The sequence below is a fragment of the Mya arenaria genome, chromosome 11 (genome assembly GCF_026914265.1).
Source record: "Mya arenaria isolate MELC-2E11 chromosome 11, ASM2691426v1".
Classification (NCBI taxonomy): domain Eukaryota; kingdom Metazoa; phylum Mollusca; class Bivalvia; order Myida; family Myidae; genus Mya; species Mya arenaria.
The window spans coordinates 54,109,493-54,128,179 of NC_069132.1; the positions used below are offsets into that span (position 1 = coordinate 54,109,493).

An 18,687-nucleotide genomic window follows, 5' to 3' on the forward strand; every position below is an offset into this window, starting at 1 on the left:
AGGGAGGAGAGAAAGAAAGGTGGGAGATGAAGAGGGGTAGAAAGAGGAGGGGTAGAAAGAGGAGGGGGTGAAAGATAGGGAGTGAGATTTGAGTTGGGAAGGATTTGAAAGAGATAGATTGTGGTTAGTTGGAGGTAAGGGGGAGTTACAGGCGAAAGTGTAAAGTGACAGGGGAAGAAGAGTGAGGAAGTTGAGAGGTTGAAGGCACTTCAGAAAGTTTTTGAGATTTAAGAGGAAAAGAAGGGAGGGTTTGTAAAGGGAAGAGGACGTGTTAGGATGGGATACAAAGATAAGAAAGTAATCAAGATAGATCTCGAAACATGTGCGACCACATACACATGTTCGATGGTGGCTCAAAGAGCCAGAAGGAAAGACAGAAGAGAGGAGACAGATCTCGTACCATGCACGACCACACGTACGAGCAGTGGCTCTGAGAGCCAGGCTCGAGAACCAGCACCGCTAGTTCCCGTACAAATTCATCCAAGATTTGAAACCCTGGGATTTTGTCATAAAACAAAACTTTAAGGTTTAAATGGCAGATTTATTATACATTTCCGTGGAAATGTTATTTGTATAAAATCATGCAGTGTTACGAAAAAAAGACTACATGTTATGATATTATATTTAAGATATATATTTTGGAATTACAATTCAGCAAAAATGATTTAATTGCCTTATTTTAGCGATTTATTTTTATTTTTATGCCTTCCGTTTATTGCTTTTTCAGTCTATTTATATCATTATTAAATATTCTATAAATAAGTGTATTATTATAATAACAATGATATGCTGTAACGCCTTTGGCCATCACAATGAAATGTGCGAAAATATGGCTATGAATGAAATGGAAATACGACTATAAAATAAGAGTTATATACACCGGCAGAAAATTATAGATGAACTCTTAAAATATATGAACAGTTCTGAAACAGTGTTGTATACAGTGTGACATGGAGGCATCACGCCGGCGCATACAGTTTGCAGCAGACATATCACTGCATTTAGGTCGCGTAACGGTGCCCCGAATACAGCACCATTTGGAATACCTAAACACCTTATGAAAATGTTCGTTTATCGAGTATTGACTGTTTTAGGCAAAGAATTGATACACACATGAAGGAAAAAAAAAGACCATTATGATTCGAAATTGGAAGCCAAAATTGTGAATTTTTATTATTTTTATCCTCATATCTAGCCGGCTTAATAACATAAACTAGTTGTGTAAAACTCCGGCCATTCCTGTATACAATCCCACCATACAAAAGTTAACCAGGCTCGCTGAGCCAGCATGGAATAGTTTTATGATGATCCATCCGTGCAAGACTTCGGTGGCAACTTTGGAGAAGTGCGGCTACCTCGTTATCGCAGTTGAATCATGGCTTCCTCGTTTTCTAAGTTGAATCACAGTTTCTGCGTTATCGTAGGTGAATCATGGCTACCGCATTATCGATGGTGAATCACGGCTACCTCGTTATCGTAGGTGAATCACGGCTACCACGTTATCGTTTTTGAATCACGGCTTCGTCGTTATCGTAGGTGAATCACGGCTCAGTCTGCGTTATCGTATGTTAACCACGGGTTCCACGTTATTGTAGTTGAAGCACGGCTTCTGCGTTATCGCAGGTGAATCACAGCTTTCGTGTTATCGTAGATTAATCACGTCTTTCGCATAACCATAGGTGAATCGCGGCTTCCTCGTCACGTAGGTGAAGCACGGCTTCCGGGTTATCATATGTTCATCACGGCTTCTGCGTTATCGTAGATGAATGACGTCATCAGCGTTATTTAAGGTGAATCACGTCTTTCTCATTATCGTCGGTAAAACACGGCCTGTGCGTTATTTCAGGTGTATCATGTCTTCCGCGTTATCTTAGGTGAAGCACGTCTTGCGCGTTTTTTAAAAGAATCATGTCTTCCGCGTTATCTTAGGTGAATCGCGGCTTCCTCATTATCGTCGGTAAAACACGGCCTGTGCGTTATTTCAGGCGTATCATGTCTTCCGCGTTATCCAAGGTGAAGCACGTCTTGCGCGTTTTTTTAAGTAAATCATGTCTTCATGTGAATCACGGCTTCTACGTCATGGTAGGTGAACCACGTCTTCCGCGTTATCTTAGGTAAATCGCGGCGTATGCGTTATCATAGGTGAATCACGGCTTCCTCGCTAAAGAAGGACCCTTCTCTCAGGTGTTATAGTAAACATACATGGATAAGGAAAAACTGATCGACGCCTTTTCATCGTTATTCAAGCGTGCCATAGATTAAGCGAATTTGGAATGAACCTAGGTTCTTAAAGTAACCAGAATGAACCAGTAAGCTTTTCCTTAAATGTGCCGATTTATCTCGAAAACTGTCGATCTGCACTCGGAAAACAATAACAATACCCTTTAATGACCAAATTACGGTATCGGATAAGATATTACACGAAAGAGAACGGTATAAAATCGTTGTTTTGATGAATAATGTGCTTTGAGTGAGTCGGTAAGCCTAGTAAGAACGTGCATTGTTTTCACGAGATATCTTAATACGGACATGCTTTTCATCTGAAACAAGAGTCATCGTAAAGCAGCAATTTCTCTCCATTCGGTGCACATGGTTGTTTCTAAATATTATCGTGTTAACATAAAAGAAAACAATGATTATACCCACCAAATTGAGGACGTTTTTCAACTCAAACAACGAACCAGGCCCCTATATCAAGAAAATACTCAAGTCATATCGCAATCTCAGTCTCAACTATCTTTTTTTTTATCAAATAACAGCATCATATGATTCGACATTGTACATGTTTTACCCCTTTTAACATCGCATGCTCGCATTCATTATGTTGATAAAAAAATGTCAATATTTTATAGAAAAATATAAGAGCAAAAATAGTAATTGAGACCAATTTATTATTTTTGAGTTTACTCAAGTACATTTTGTGCTGTAGAAATAGTTTTGTTTAGAATATTGAGCAATCATGTTAATAAACATAATGCGTGTGACAATGTGCTTTTGAAAATAGTAAAACATTAGTAATTTTTAATAATGTCATACTGTAATGTGGAAAAAAGAGTTGAGATTGAGATTTGACTTAAATAATTTCGTGATATTGGGGCCAAGAGACCTGGACGCACATGACATCACTGCCCTTGAATATAGAAAAATAGTATTGTTTCGCTGGAACTATTTTGTGCGGAGTGAAATAATCCGTTATCAGAGCGACAGTGCTATGCACTGGTGCATGTTAAAGAACCAGGGTACTCTAACAAGGATTACATTCTGTTTGTGCACTATGCTCAAAACCCTTAAAATGACTAACAATCTTATCGGATCACTCTAAGTTAGTTTGAGAAAGGCTCATCTCAACTCGTAGGGTGTTTTGCGGAGACGAGGTTTACCGAGGGTTTGGGTGAACCTATCTTTTACGAGCGGCCATGGTAGATGCTTTTTCTCCCACCTCAGTCGAGGAAAATATAGTAAATTGTATTTAAGATTAATAAAAACGTGTTCTTTTAAATCTTTGCCTGTGGGCATGATAAGGATTTCCAGAATGGCCAAATATTTGAATTTACTTATCTGGGGTGAAAGAAGAGAAAACCCAGAATGGCCAAATATTTGGATCTACTTATCTAGGGTGGGAGAAAAGAAATTCCAGCATGACCAAATATTTGGATCTACAGATCTGGGATGGGAGAAAAGAATTCCAGCATTGCCAAATATTTGGATCTACTTATCTGGGGTGGGGGAAAAGAAATTCCAGAATGGCCAAATATTTAGATCTACTTATCTGGGGTGGGAAAAAAGAAATTCCAGCATGACCAAATATTTGGATCTACAGATCTGGGATGGGAGAAAAGAATTCCAGCATTGCCAAATATTTGGATCTACAGATCTGGGTTGGGAGAAAAGTATTCCAGCATGGCCAAATATTTGGATCTACTTATCCGGGGTGGGAGAAAAGAAATTCCGGAATGGCCAAATATTTAGATCTACTTATCTGGGATGGGAGAAAAGAAATTCCAGCATGGCCAAATATTTGGATCTACTTATCTGGGTTGAGAGAAAAGAAATTCCAGCATGGCCAAATATTTAGATCTACTTATCTGGGGTAGGAGAAAAGAAATTCCAGCATGGCCAAATATTTGGATCTACTTATCTGGGTTGAGAGAAAAGAAATTCCAGCATGGCCAAATATTTAGATCTACTTATCTGGGGTAGGAGAAAAGAAATTCCAGTATGGCCAAATATTTAGATCTACTTATCTGGGGTAGGAGAAAAGAAATTCCAGCATGGCCAAATATTTGGATCTACTTATCTGGGTTGAGAGAAAAGAAATTCCAGCATGGCCAAATATTTAGATCTACTTATCTGGGGTAGGAGAAAAGAAATTCCAGCATGGCCAAATATTTGGATCTACTTATCTGGGATGGGAGAAAAGAAATTCCAGAATGGCCAAATATTTAGATCTACTTATCTGGGTGGGAGAAAAGTATTCCAGCATGTCAAAATATTTGGATCTATTTATCTGGGATGGGAGAAAAGAATTCCAGCATGGCCAAATATTTGGATCTACAGATCTGGGTTGGGAGAAAAGTATTCCAACATGGCCAAATATTTGGATCTACAGATCTTGGATGGAGAAAATAATTTCATCATGACCAACTATTTGGATCTACCTATCTGGGGTGGGAGAAAAGAATTCCAGTATGGCCAACTATTTGGATCTACTTATCTAGGGTGGGAAAAAAGAATTCCATTATGGCCAAATATTTGGATCTACTTATCTGGGTGGGAGAAAAGTATTCCAGCATGGCCAAATATTTGGATCTATTTATCTGGGATGGGAGAAAAGAATTCCAGCATGGCCATGTCGTATATTTTTACATATTAAATATTTTAAAATTTCATACAATCTTTAGCAAGATTGTATGACATTTTTAAATATGTGAAAATAAACGACTAAAAGTGGATAATTTGTTTATTATGTGTACCATAGAGTACTTAAACACATTTTTTTATGATTCTCAGTCCAAGACATCTCCCTAGGGACCAAATCGCTCGAATCAGGTAGCTCGACTGGCCAAAAATGCTGTCCAAATACCAAGTAACAGTAATTAACATAATCTGAATCACTGCGCGCATATCTATGACAACCACGAATTATCGCATATCCATACGCTATTATTTTCACTAAGCACAAAAGAGTTCCAGCAAAAAAAACATTTTTATTTAATTTTGTTAAACTGAGGTGGGAGAAAAAGCATCTACCATAGCCGCTCGTGTAATATAGGTTCATCCTGACCCTCGCGCAGGCTGTTTTGCGGAAACTCGGTAAACCTTCTTTCCGCAAAACACCCTACGCTCGGGTCTGAATGAACCTATCTTACACTCTCGGCCATGAGAGATACTTACAATCTGGCTTGGGAAAAAAATAAGATTGATATTGAAACAGGCATGCAGGCTCCTGTATCGCACAATTCAATATGGCGCCTCAAGTGTGACAACAAAATGAACAATGATCATAAATAAAGGCAGTCGTATATTTACCAAAAGCTTATTAAGTGTCTTTCTTTCAGGAAAATTCATCCATTAAGGAGCTGTGTATTTCCGGGAACGGGATTGGGGATGAGGGTGCTCGCTATATTGGAAAGGCTTTAGGTAATAAATTGTTTGTGTGTTTGTCAGTGCTGGAAGTTACATGAAAGCTGCACTCTCACAGATATACATTTTTTTGTCTTGGAATGAGCCAATTTCTGCGTACATATCTAAAACCCAGTGATATAAGACTGCTGACTAAAGATCAGATCGCCGGTGTTATTATTTATGTTCGAAAATTATTGTCAATGGTAAAATGGTTACTAACGCTTTGAGAAAAATGCATAAAACGTGTTTGATCATAAGAATGAAAACCTGCGATCTGAATTTTGTCAGCAGTCTTATATCACTGGTGTCTTTGCATTTTCGCAAAAGGCTCATTCAAAGACAAAAATAATGTACAATAAGCTGTCAAGACGTTCAATCTGTGTGAATGTAGCTTTAAGAGGGTTTAACATTATAACGTCTTTGCAACTACACTGGTTGTTTTGAGTGTCACTGTCTCTTGTTTTGGTGTCCGCCTCCTTCCATGGCGGTCGTAGATTCGAACCCCACCTGGGCTGGTAATTAATATTAGTCTTAATTGAACGATGTAGCTAATCGGATCACACGCTATTAATAACTGACCAATAAAGTGAATGAAGTCAATGATGTATGACTCTAAGATTAACATAAGCTGCATATTGAATACCACTCCAGAAGTATGCTCTCTTTACCTTTTAAAGCTGCACTCTCACATTTTTACAACTTTTTTTTTATTTTTTTGTCTTTGAAAGAGCAAATTTTTGCATAAATATCTGCAAACCAACGAAAAAGCAAAACGGTTTTATGGTTTACTAACGGTTTAAGAAAAATGCATAAACCTCATATTTAGAACTTAAATATAAAAATCTGCGATCTAATTTTCTTGTTAGTAGTTTTATATAACTGGTTTCCATGGATTTTCGCAAAAATTGACTCGGTCCAATACCAAAAACAATAAAGTTGTCAAAACGTTTAATTTGTGAGAGTGCAGCTTTAAAACGAACACTTTAAATACAAGAATCGAACTCGTTATCAATTATATTAGCTTACACAGCATTTTTTAACAAATGCAAAGATCTTTCAAAGATCGTGATGTTATACCCAAACTAAGAGTGGATTACTTCTGTTCAATTGAATACACACTGAATAAGTGTGACTTAATACCCAAACTAAGAGTGGATTACTTCTGTTCAATTGAATACACAATGAATAAGTGTGACTTAATGCCCAAACTAAGAGTGGATTACTTCTGTTCAATTGAATACACAATGAATAAGTGTGACTTAATACCCAAACTAAGAGTGGATTACTTCTGTTCAATTGAATACACAAAAAATAAGTGTGACTTAATACTCACAATAAGAGTAGATTAAATAAGTTCAATTGAATACACACGGTGCTAGTGTGATTTAATACCCAGACTAAGAGGGATTTAATTCTGTACAATTGTATCCACATTATACTAGTAAGCTTAAATAGCAAACTAAGAGTGGATTACCTTTGAACAATTGTATGTACATTATTCTAGTGTGATTAAATACCCAAACTAAGAGTGGATCACTTCTTTTATTGAATACACAAGATACTCGTGTGATTTAAAATCCAAACTAATAGTGGGTTAATTATGTACACATATCATATACTAGAGTGATTCAATACCCACATTTAGAGTGGATTAATTTTGTAAAATTGTATACACATTCCGCTAGAATGGTTCAATACCGAAACTAAGAGTGGATTACTCTGTTCAATTATATACACATTATACTTGACTAACCCAATACCCAAACTAAGATTTGATTAAATTTGTTCAGCTGTATATACATTATACTAGTTTCAAATTCAATACCCTAACCAGGAGTAGCCAATTTAGTATGTAAAATCGTATGTATATTACACGTGGTTAAAAATAAATGCATTAAACATCTTTGATTAGCAAATAACCCTTATATTAAGTTGTCACGTGCTCGGTTCGTCTTTTCAGGGGGTAACAAGTGTCTGAAGGCCTTAGACATCAGCTGGAATAACATCCGGTCTACAGGGGCCGTCAGGTTGGCTGACGGACTGAAGGTACACCCATATCTTGTATTTATCTACGGAACATGTGTTTATGAACGGTTTAACATAAATGTTTGGACAATCTGTTTTTAATTGAATATTTCCTTCCCGCAGAACATTGGTGGTGAACAGTTACCTAAAGTGGCCAAAAGTTGCACCACTCGTTAACATGTCGGTGCCACTTATTACTATCTCGTTCCCACGACTGAGTTATTTTTTGTAAGTCGTGGCCACGAACTACTAATGCACCAGTCAATTGTATCCACGCCCCCCACAGGTCCGGGGTGTACCGGGGATAGCCGGGGAAATCGGCCGTGTTTTTACCTTCAAGGTGGCTCCGCAGTACCGGGTGAATGCAGTGGTTTTATCTTTGAGGCAAAAATAGCGGGAAATGGGTCTTACCTAGGGTCCCTGGGGTGCGGAGGCATTTGGCGGGGATATTACCAGCTGTTCGTCCCCACAGGGCGGGGATTTTACCCGGGCTTAACTGGACCGAAATTCAAAGTCCCCGCTATTCCCCGGACCGGGGGGGGGGGGGGGGGGGGCGTAGATACAATTGACTGGTGCATAAGTCGTGGAAACGATTTGGTCGTGACAACGAAATGAAAAAAAAAATAGTATGTCAATTTTACGCTGTCGTCAAAACCATTTGAAAAGAAATTGAAATAAAATGGGCAACCCTGGATAAACTAATCAAATTATTATTGAATATAATCTCTTAAGGAGTACCATAACGAGTTCTTGCAAAGTAAATTTATTACATAGAGAAGCTTACATGAGTGGATTGGTCATTATTAAAAATTGAATTTATTAAACTCATTTTCTAAAATGGATAAAAACATCCCTGGCATTTTTATTGCAATTTTAGAAATTGATTTTTATAAATTTTGTATTGAATGACCACGAATAGGGCATTCTTTTTATAGCATAACGCTATTATTATGGGCCAGTTTAAATCGCTTAATACATAAAAAGTCGCCGTAAAGCACGGCCATTTTCAGCGCTATTTATTAATTACGTAACGTCACGTTTTTTGTAAAGTTATTTCACCAGTATTATATATATCGTTCTATAATCCACATTATAAGCACTCAATTTTGATGGCGAAATCCGTTATGCTCAAGATGTTTCGAGGAACTGGGTACAGGATTCCCAGAAAGACATTGTTTCTTGCTCTATCGAACAGTAATAAAGCCTTATCCTTAAACTAGAACTTTTCATGAAATGATTACGCAAGTCATAATAGCACTATTGATATTACAAAGGATTGTTCTACAAGGTCGCTAACAAAACTGTTTGTCTATCTGCTCTCCCAAGTTGCGCCACAAGGCCGCAAACCAAACTGTCTTTCTATATTCTCTCCCAAGTCGCACACGAACCAAAGTACTTCTCTATAACAAACAAAATAAATCTGCTTCAAGAATTAGAAGGATACAAGCTGATGCGCGGTATTTCCATCCTCTTTCATTATAACGTCTTTGCAACTACAAAGTTTATACAAAACAAGGTGCTCCGCACTAAACTAAATAACAAAACAAATATCTGCTAATGTAATTAGAAGGATCCAGGCTGATGAGCGGTCTTTCCATCTACTTTCATAAGTCGCATACAAAACAAGGTGTTCCGCACTAAACAAAATAACAAAACAAATATCTGCGCAAAGAAATAGAACTCTCCAGGCTGATGGGCGGTCTTTCCATCTTCATTCACAAGTCTTATTAAAAAACAAGGTGCTCCGCCACTTAACTCAAAAAACAACAACATCTGTTTATGGTACTAAAAGTATCCAGGATAATGGGCAAGTCCTACCGTCTTCTTTCACAAGTCGCATACAAAACAAGGTGCTCCGCGAAAACTTCAATATGAAAACAAATCTGTTACTAGAACTGGGAGGATCTAAGCTGATGACTCTGGTATGAGTGGGATGGTCACGCGCACACGTACACTTGCAAATTAAGTTGCAGATGGGTAAAAGGTCGTTTGCGATATCTTTGTTTAAACTCGTACTTGCAGACTAGCGGTAAAATCATGAATCAATTTGCTCGTGTTATCGTACATGTAATTCTGAATGTCTACAATGTATACATACATGGATGACGTAGAGCACAAAATGAAATCCACACATACACGTATTTAAAAAGGTTAAGCGCAGATTTAGCACAGAGGTTATCCCCCTCGTTTTCCCCCAATGCGTCCCGTGGTTTGATTCCCGGCTTGGGCATATGTTTGATTGGTTGTCAACAAGCAGGCCAAGTTGGTTTTCTCCGGGCACTCCGGTTTGTTCTTCGATATTACAAGATTCAACAATGTGCTAACGAGAGTGACTTAGCATAAGTTTATATAACTTTCATGGCAGTAGTTGAACAATAAATAAAGTTTGAAGCAAAGGTTCAGTGATCTTTTGTAGGTTCTCACCGATTTCTGATATTCATAAACAAGTTTCGATGTCAACTTCACATGTCTGTAAGTCTGTACGTCTGCCTATACGTCTGTCTGTAAGTCTGTCTGTAAGTCTGCCTGTACGTATGTACGTCTGTCTGTACGTATGTACGTCTGTATGTCTGTCTGTACGTCTGTATGTCTGTCTGTAAGTCTGTACGTCGATCTGTACGTTTGTCTCTCTGCCGGTCTCTGTCTGTCTGTCTGTCTGTCTACATATGTCTGTCTGTCTGTACGTCTGTCTGTACGTCTGCCTGTCGGTCTTTCTGTACGTCTGTCTGTACGTCTGTCTGTGCGTCTGTACGTCTGCCTGTACGGTTGCCTCTCTGTCTGGCCGTCCATTGTATTGGCAAAGCTTGATTAGCTACTAAATAGAGTTAAATTTAACTACTAATTTAAAATTACTACGCGGTCTACTTGCAGCGTAGTTAAAGTTTTAGGATTTCTGACATTGTAAATCGTTCATATTCATTAGTTTGAAATTATAAGATTTTTTTTGAATTTTTAAAAAAATAATTTGAGTTTGAAAATCCGGTGCCAGTGGGTTAACCCGAAAAAAACATGGATCATATTGAAGAAACAATGAAATGCTTATTTGGCGTAAGATATTAAACCAAAATTATTACATTTCATTTTATCCGATGATAAGTTTTTAAAGAATTTAACTAAATAAAGGCAAATGGGTAAAACAAAATGATGCATTAAAATCAAAATAAATTAATTTGGCATTAACCTTTATGTGCTTCTTTCAGTATTTTTTTAAAATGGCTTTCCATTGGTATTTTTTCAATTAACCGCTTACATAGACTTGATAATATAAATATTGACTGATGAACATTACACGGATAGTGTGAATGGTCAATAACGTGCCTGGAATGTTCTAGTCTACCAGACTGACCAATATATACATGTATGAACGTGTGAAATTAGCCCGCCAGTTGAGGCTTTTTAAAAGCATTTGAAGTATCTTGCTCCAAATTCTTGAATCGTCTTAAGTCTCTTATAACATGATTAAGCTAAACTCACTATTTTTGATTTGGTATGATTCTTACGAATTTTGGACTCACTTTATAATCGTATCTTTTCCCAACAGAGAAACTCTGGAGTGGAGATATTTCTGGCATCGCACAACGGCTTCGGTGACGAGGGCGGCAAGGCCGTCATCCAATCGTTCCGGAAGAGCGGGGTCATCAAGGCGCTTGACCTGGCCGCCAACCGGATGACGGAAGTGGTGCTCAAGTCGCTCACTCATACTCGAGACAATATTGAAAGTCTTTGTTCATTAAACGTGAGTGACGTCTTATTTGTAGAAACCAACCATACTTAATTACAGTCAAACCACGTTGGCTCGAACTCCAAGGGACTAGCAGTATTACCTCGAGCCTCGAAAAATTCGAGCCAAGCGGTAATGCTTATCTTCAGTTAAACCTCGTTGGCTCGAACTCCAAGGGACTAGCAGCAATACCTCGTGCCTCGAAAAAATCGAGCAAAGCGGTAATTCTTATCTTTAGTTTTACCTCGTTGGCTCGAACACCCAGGGTTGGCGGCAATACCTCGAGCCATTTACGTGTACCTTCATTATGAAGAAATCGGTCCGTATACATCCAGTTCGAGCCAACGAGAAATTCGTGTTAAGCGATTCGAGCCAACGGGGACCGAATGTATAACAAAAAGTCAACTGCTTGCTGCCAGAAATGAGTGGGCTGAAAATCTTCATCACTAAATATTTAGAAAACAGAGTATCTGTTAACTGATAAGGATAAAGCTTCGTTTTTTGTTTTTTTTTACCAAACAGAAACCAATTATCTTTTAACATATGGCGACATTCAGACTTCCTGGAATCTTAAGGAAGCTTGATTAATTTCTTATCTTCCTATTTTTTGTCGTTAAAGGTTTGGTTTATGTTATGATATAACGTGGCTTGGCATGTATCGGCTATATATCCACCGAATCGATGTACACGTACGACTCGAAATTTCGGGGAAAGATTGCAAAATCTCACAAAGGCCGCAAGGATGTCGTAGCTATCCTACGGGCACCACGGCGTTCTTTCCTTGCCGTAGGACGCATATTGGGTTTAAAATGCGCTGTTTAAAGTTTACGATGTGTCAGTAGAAATTGTAACGTATCGTGGTTCAGTAGATACATCGTGGTCCCCCGGCAACATTCATACAGTTGCCGTTCAATTTTTGGATGAAGTGTCAGGCCTTTCAAATCGGATCTATTCGATTTCAATCTTACGATGCCCATTCAACACCCTTAAATGGCCCAGTACATTTTTTTTTAACATTTTTAAACGTTTCACTTTAAACATGAACTTGTACTATATATACACATATCTGGATATCTGGATGACGTAGTGCACAAAAGTAACAAGCATGTACACTCCTGGATGACGTAGTGCACAAGTAGCTTGTACGATATACACATATCTGAATGATGTAGTGCACAAAAGTAACAAACATGCACACACACCTGGATGACGTATGGCATAAAAGTAGCCACCATAGACACATATTTTGATGACAAAGTGCACAGAAATACTCCAGCATGAACACGTACCCGTACAAATTGTGTATTTACTACCGCTCTTAATCCCGATATTATTATTATTATTATTATTATTATTATTATTATTATTATTATTAACGATATTAATAATTTATTTATAATACCCTCCAGTTGACTGGTAACTCGTTCCCTGCTAGACAGACGATAGACTTCTTGACGGGGTTGCTCTCTTCTCCGGGATCGCTGGTCTACATCGGACTACAGGTGAGTGCAACTGATTTACAGATGGATTTAACTGCAAGTGAGTGCAACTGATTTGTAAACAGATGGATTGGTCTGCAGGTGAGTGCAACTGATTTACAGATGAATTGGACTGCAGGTGAGTGCAACTGATTTACAGATGTTTCGCGGCTAAGCGGTTTTCACAAAACGACCATTGACTTCCTGACGGGGTTAGGCTCTTCTTCGGGCGTTCTGGTTTACGTGGGTCTGCAGGTGGCTACATATGGTTTATCGAGCAGATGTTTCCCGGTAAAGAGTTTCCCGCAGTGTTGGTCTCCTATCTTGCTCTGCGTTATATTTTGATTAAACGTGGAACGAGGGTCAGACCGAAGTATATACTAGACGTAAAGAAATTAGTTTGGGTACTAGATATTTACAGAGTTAAGCTTTCTTAGTCCTAAGATGGGTTTAGATATTTAGTAGTCACAATAATGCGCGTTCAGGGAACTTTTTTTAACATTTTGATATTCATTTTTTTCCCTAAGCCCGTAGAGTCGCCAAAACAAAAATCGTCAAAGACTCTGAAGCGGCTGTTAATATGGACTAGATATTAAGCAGAAATGTTGCGTTTTTTTGTTGAAACCAAACTAGTTTTAGTTTTTGTTTCAAGGATTTCGGGGGATTGGAAACACGTTTCGAAATTTTGCTTGAAGTAAAAATGCATGATTTAATAAACAGCTTCAACAGCATGATGGAGATTCTACAAGTAGCCATTATTTCCATAATTCTCCAAAACAATGATACCGTAGATGGTCGTTCGTCTGTGTTGACTCAATGAAGTTGGATCACTGTCTGCAATGTTTTTGTTGTTGTTTTCTCAAAGTCACATCCGCCTCCGGAGAGGTTTCTATAGTTTCAAAAACCACTATCGGGTTTTCATAAAACGATAAAACTGGTTTTTATTTTCATTCAACTGTCACAACAAACACACATTTCGTGAAACAAATATAAACCCTAAACTAGTTTATTACCAACACAAACACCCTTATTACACCGGCGTGTTGTTTCACCTGTTTAAATGACGCCAGTGACTGAACCTCCACAATTGACAGTATATCGTATAAATCATTGGTTTTGATAGTATGTATATATAATAATTGAGTATACACCTCAATAATTACACTCCAAACAACAATGACCCCTCCCCTGCAGGTGACGCCGGTGACGGAGGACGTGCGGGGCGTGGTTAAAGCGTTGCAGACCGTGCATAACATCGTGGTGGAGTTCGCGGACCCGCCCGCCCACCGTCACGTGACTAGAGACGTCCTCACCTCCAACCTTATCCAGGTTGCAATGTTCATGGACCGTAAGTTTTCGTTTTAAGCTTAACAAAGGTGAGACCAGAGTCGCAATAGTATTGTAATGTTATGTTCTAAAATTAGTTTGTGTTTAATAATTATTTATTTATACAGTTGAACCCCATTGGCTCGAACTCGCTTGGCTCGAATAACTCGTTGGCTCGAGCTAGATGTAAAGGACCGATTTATTCATACTGATGAACAGTAAACTATTCCGCTTGGGTCGATTTTTTCGAGGTTCGATGAGTTCGAGCCATCGGGGTTCGACTGTAGTTCCACAAAACAAACTACATACCAGAGCCAGTATTCATAAATCCTTTTAAGTGATTTCCTAGCTAAAGTCACTTTCCTAATTAGAGTATCTCAATAATCATGAAAACTGGCCTTAAAGCGTGTAAGGGCGTGCCTTTTACATTCGTGTCCCGGCGTGTGAAAATCTTTAATGAGATTGGTTTCGCCATATTTAAATGGTTATTACAATATTTCCATGCAAAATGTTAAATAAAACCTTTACATTATCCTTCGGTATTCGTATTATGTATTGCCATTTTTTCTAAATAAAAAATGATGATATTTTTTGCCCTCATGGTTGGGGGGGGGGTCTTGCGGTGGATGACTGTTTCCCGAACTTCTACCCATTTTGACGCGATATATTTTGCCCTGCAGGGGAGAGTCGAGCGGTGGATGACCTGTTTCCCGAAATACTCCCCAATTTTACGTGATATGCTTTGCCCTGCAGGGGAGAGTAAAGCGGTGGGTGACCTTTTTCCCGAATTACTCCCCATTTTGACGTGATATGTTTTGCCCTACAGGGGAGGGGTCGTGCGGTGGAAGACCTGTTTCACGAGTTTCTACTCTTGTTCACGTGATATAATTTGCCCTACAGGGGAGTGTCTTGCGATGGATGACCTGTTTCTCGAGTAACTCATCTTGTTAACGCGATATGTTTTGCCCTACAGGGAAGGGTCTTGCGGTGGAGGACCTTTGTATCGAGTTATTTATCTTGTTGACTTGAAGGTCTAGCGCTGGAGGACCTGTTTCTCTAGTAACTCATCTTGTAAACGTGATATGTTTTGCCCTACAGGGAAGGGTTTTGCGGTGGAGGACCTTTTTCTCGAGTTTCTCCTCTTGTTAACGTGATATGTTTTGCCCTACAGGGGAGGATCGTGCGGTGGAGGACCTGTTTCTCGAGTTTCTCCTCTTGTTAACGTGATATGTTTTGCCATACAGGGGAGGGTCTTGCGATGGATGACCTATGTCTCGAGTTACTCCCCATGTTCCAATGATATTTTTCCCTGCAGGGGAGGGTCATGCGATGGAGGACCTGTTTCTCGAGTTACTCCTCTTGGTAACGTTATGTTTTGCCCTACAGGGGAGGGTCGTTTGGTGGAGGACCTGTTTTTCGAGTTTCTCCTCTTGTTAACGTGATATGTTTTGTCATACAGGGGAGGGTCTTGCGATGGATGACCTATGTCTCGAGTTACTCCCCATGTTCCAGTGATATTTTTCCCTGCAGGGGAGGGTCATGCGATGGAGGACCTGTTTCTCGAGTTTCTCCTCTTGTTAACGTGATATGTTTTGCCCTACAGGGGAGGATCGTGCGGTGGAGGACCTGTTTCTCGAGTTTCTCCTCTTGTTAACGTGATATGTTTTGCCATACAGGGGAGGGTCTTGCGATGGATGACCTATGTCTCGAGTTACTCCCCATGTTCCAATGATATTTTTCCCTGCAGGGGAGGGTCATGCGATGGAGGACCTGTTTCTCGAGTTACTCCTCTTGGTAACGTTATGTTTTGCCCTACAGGGGAGGGTCGTGTGGTGGAGGACCTGTTTTTCGAGTTTCTCCTCTTGTTAACGTGATATGTTTTGTCATACAGGGGAGGGTCTTGCGATGGATGACCTATGTCTCGAGTTACTCCCCATGTTCCAGTGATATTTTTCCCTGCAGGGGAGGGTCATGCGATGGAGGACCTGTTTCTCGAGTTACTCCTCTTGGTAACGTTATATGTTTTGCCCTACAGGGGAGGATCGTGCGGTGGATGACCTGTTTTTCGAGTTTCTTCTCTTGTTTACGTGATATAATTTGCTCTACAGGGGAGGGTCTTGCGGTGGATGACCTGTTTCCTGACTGGGAGGATGAGGATGAGGACTGCATGCTTATGATCACGGTCGATGAGGTGTTTACCGCTATCGAGGTGAGTATAAGTCCTCCGGTTGTTTCTTGCTTATTTTTATCAAACACAAAATCTATTTCCGGGCCAGAATCCAATAGAATTCTTATCACTGTCATTAGATTCAATAGTGGTGCAGGGGGAGGGGGACACCCCCTCCCTCAAATCGTCCTAGTTTACTTTTCATTTCATTAGAGGAGAAAAAAGTAATAACAATCGCTCAAAATGCACTATTTAGGACTAAACGAGATTAAAATGTTTAAAATATTGATGGCGTATCCACATGCCAACCTGTCAACACCTTAAACCATATATATTTCGGTCAGGAGGGAATAGCGCAAGTCAAAAGGTTTAGCCCCTTATCTACGCCCCCTCTTTAGTCAAATCCTGGACCCGCCCTTGGTGTCTGGTATTCTGTACCAAACTCACAAATAGTTCCCGGCCAGACTCCAATAAAAGTCTTATCCTTATCCATAGAAAATTGCCTTAGAGATCCCATTTAGTCGTTTGGCCAAGTAATTCTACAGCATAATCATATTATATTCTTAAAATCTAAGTTGGTTATTCAATACGGCTTACTGTATTGTTTCTGTATTGATCAAGAAATATTCTGTGTGTTTCTCTGAAATTTTATATATAATATTTGTTTGCCATTTAAAGCAGTTCAATACTTCAATGTATAGGTTATATTACCGTAGTTATGTCCATAAAGGAGCAATGCACTTGAAGACATAATTTTTGACAGAAATTGTCAGAAAATTTGTAAAAAAACTTGCGAGATGAAACCAATATTTGGCACTCACAGTTATAAATCTAGTTAACTGTATTAAAGCTGCACTTTCACAGATTTATTGTTTTGACAACTTGTTTATATTTTGTCTTGGATTGAGTAATATTTTGCACAAATATTTTGAAATCTGTGATATATGACTGCTGACAAAAGAGCACATCCCATTTTCATATTTACGTATAAAATTGATGTTGTATGGCTAAGAACGTTACTAACGCTTTAAGAAAAATAAACTTTTCGGCAGTTTACCAAACAATTGAAATCTGTTCTGTTGTTAGATATCTTCAATGACTGAATTAAAGGCATTGATGCCAAAATCAGCTGATTCTGAGACAGAAAAAAAGAAGGTCAAAACTATCGATTTGGGAGACTGCAAAACATTTTGAAGAAAGTTTACCAATGCGCACACGATCTCAAGATTCATACTGTTATTTCAAAGCATATTTCATATTGCTATTAAGTAAACGAGCCCTTGTTTATGTTCAAACAAATATTTCATTATTGGTTTTTGAATAAAGCCAAATGGTGCTAATGACATCGTATAAGCTTGCGAAGGTGCTTATGAAAGGTGTCTGTGACAAGCAGGAGGTCTTGATGGACTTGATGGTACAGGCTGTAACTGGCTTGTTATGAATCGCAGATTAGTTTCAATACGTCATTCACATGCAGGGGTGTCATATTTTACACCCTGGTACACGCCTGTTGATCAAAACAAAAAAGAGTTGACATTTTAAATCACAACCAGCATTTATTTATTTATTTATTCATCCACTATTGTATGTGACAATAACCATATTGATTACACTGGTAATATAATATTCATTATCAAACGTTTGTAATATAAGAACTCAAACCTTTAAATGTACCCATTTCACTCGTTTGCCTTTGTGACATTTATCATTTGATATTACCTTTATCCATGTTTGTATTGGAATGAGTGAAATAAAGGAAACTTGACTTGACTTGACTTGACTTGGCTATGATCGTGATAATTAATTAGCAGAACATTATTTGCCATTACTTAATGGTTAAAATGTTGTTAGTTTGTTCTTACAAGTAGAATAACATACTTGTAACAATCTTATAGTTCTACATTGTATTATGTAAACTATCCACTTACTGGGCCAGCCACTGTTTGTATCTATCGCTTCACCTGATTAAGACCAATAACGGAAATAAATGAATTGGGAGACTAGAAAAATACTGCCTTTTCATTGGATTAAATATAATGTTGACCACTAAATGTACTTGACCGGGATTTTCTACCCACTTACTGAGCCAGCCACTGTTTGTTTCTACCGCTTCACCTGATTAAGATCAATAACGTCTGACTATTGAAATAAATGTATTGAGGAAACCTTAGAAATACTGCCTTCTCATTGGACAATATATGATGTTGATCACTTAATGTACTTTACCGGCATGTAATTTTTTTTCAGTGTTGTGGAAGGCTAGCCAAATTCGACAAGCTACAGAAACTGAAACAAAAACTCCTTTTCGGGAAGAAACGAAAATTCTCCATATAGTAAGTGTAACA

The 18,687-nt window shown here is 38.7% G+C and overlaps 1 protein-coding gene across 1 annotated transcript in view; it reads left to right on the forward strand.

The window, feature by feature from the left end:
• The window catches only part of LOC128209913 (leucine-rich repeat-containing protein 74A-like), a 31,572-nt gene that overhangs the window by 11,613 nt on the left and 1,272 nt on the right, over positions 1 to 18,687 (forward strand). Inside the window, exons 7-13 of the mRNA XM_052914182.1 lie at positions 5,559 to 5,640; positions 7,586 to 7,671; positions 11,192 to 11,386; positions 12,781 to 12,873; positions 14,044 to 14,197; positions 16,284 to 16,384; positions 18,590 to 18,675. Coding sequence (XP_052770142.1) covers positions 5,559 to 5,640; positions 7,586 to 7,671; positions 11,192 to 11,386; positions 12,781 to 12,873; positions 14,044 to 14,197; positions 16,284 to 16,384; positions 18,590 to 18,675 — 797 coding nt within the window. The remainder of the gene's footprint in view (positions 1 to 5,558; positions 5,641 to 7,585; positions 7,672 to 11,191; positions 11,387 to 12,780; positions 12,874 to 14,043; positions 14,198 to 16,283; positions 16,385 to 18,589; positions 18,676 to 18,687) is intronic.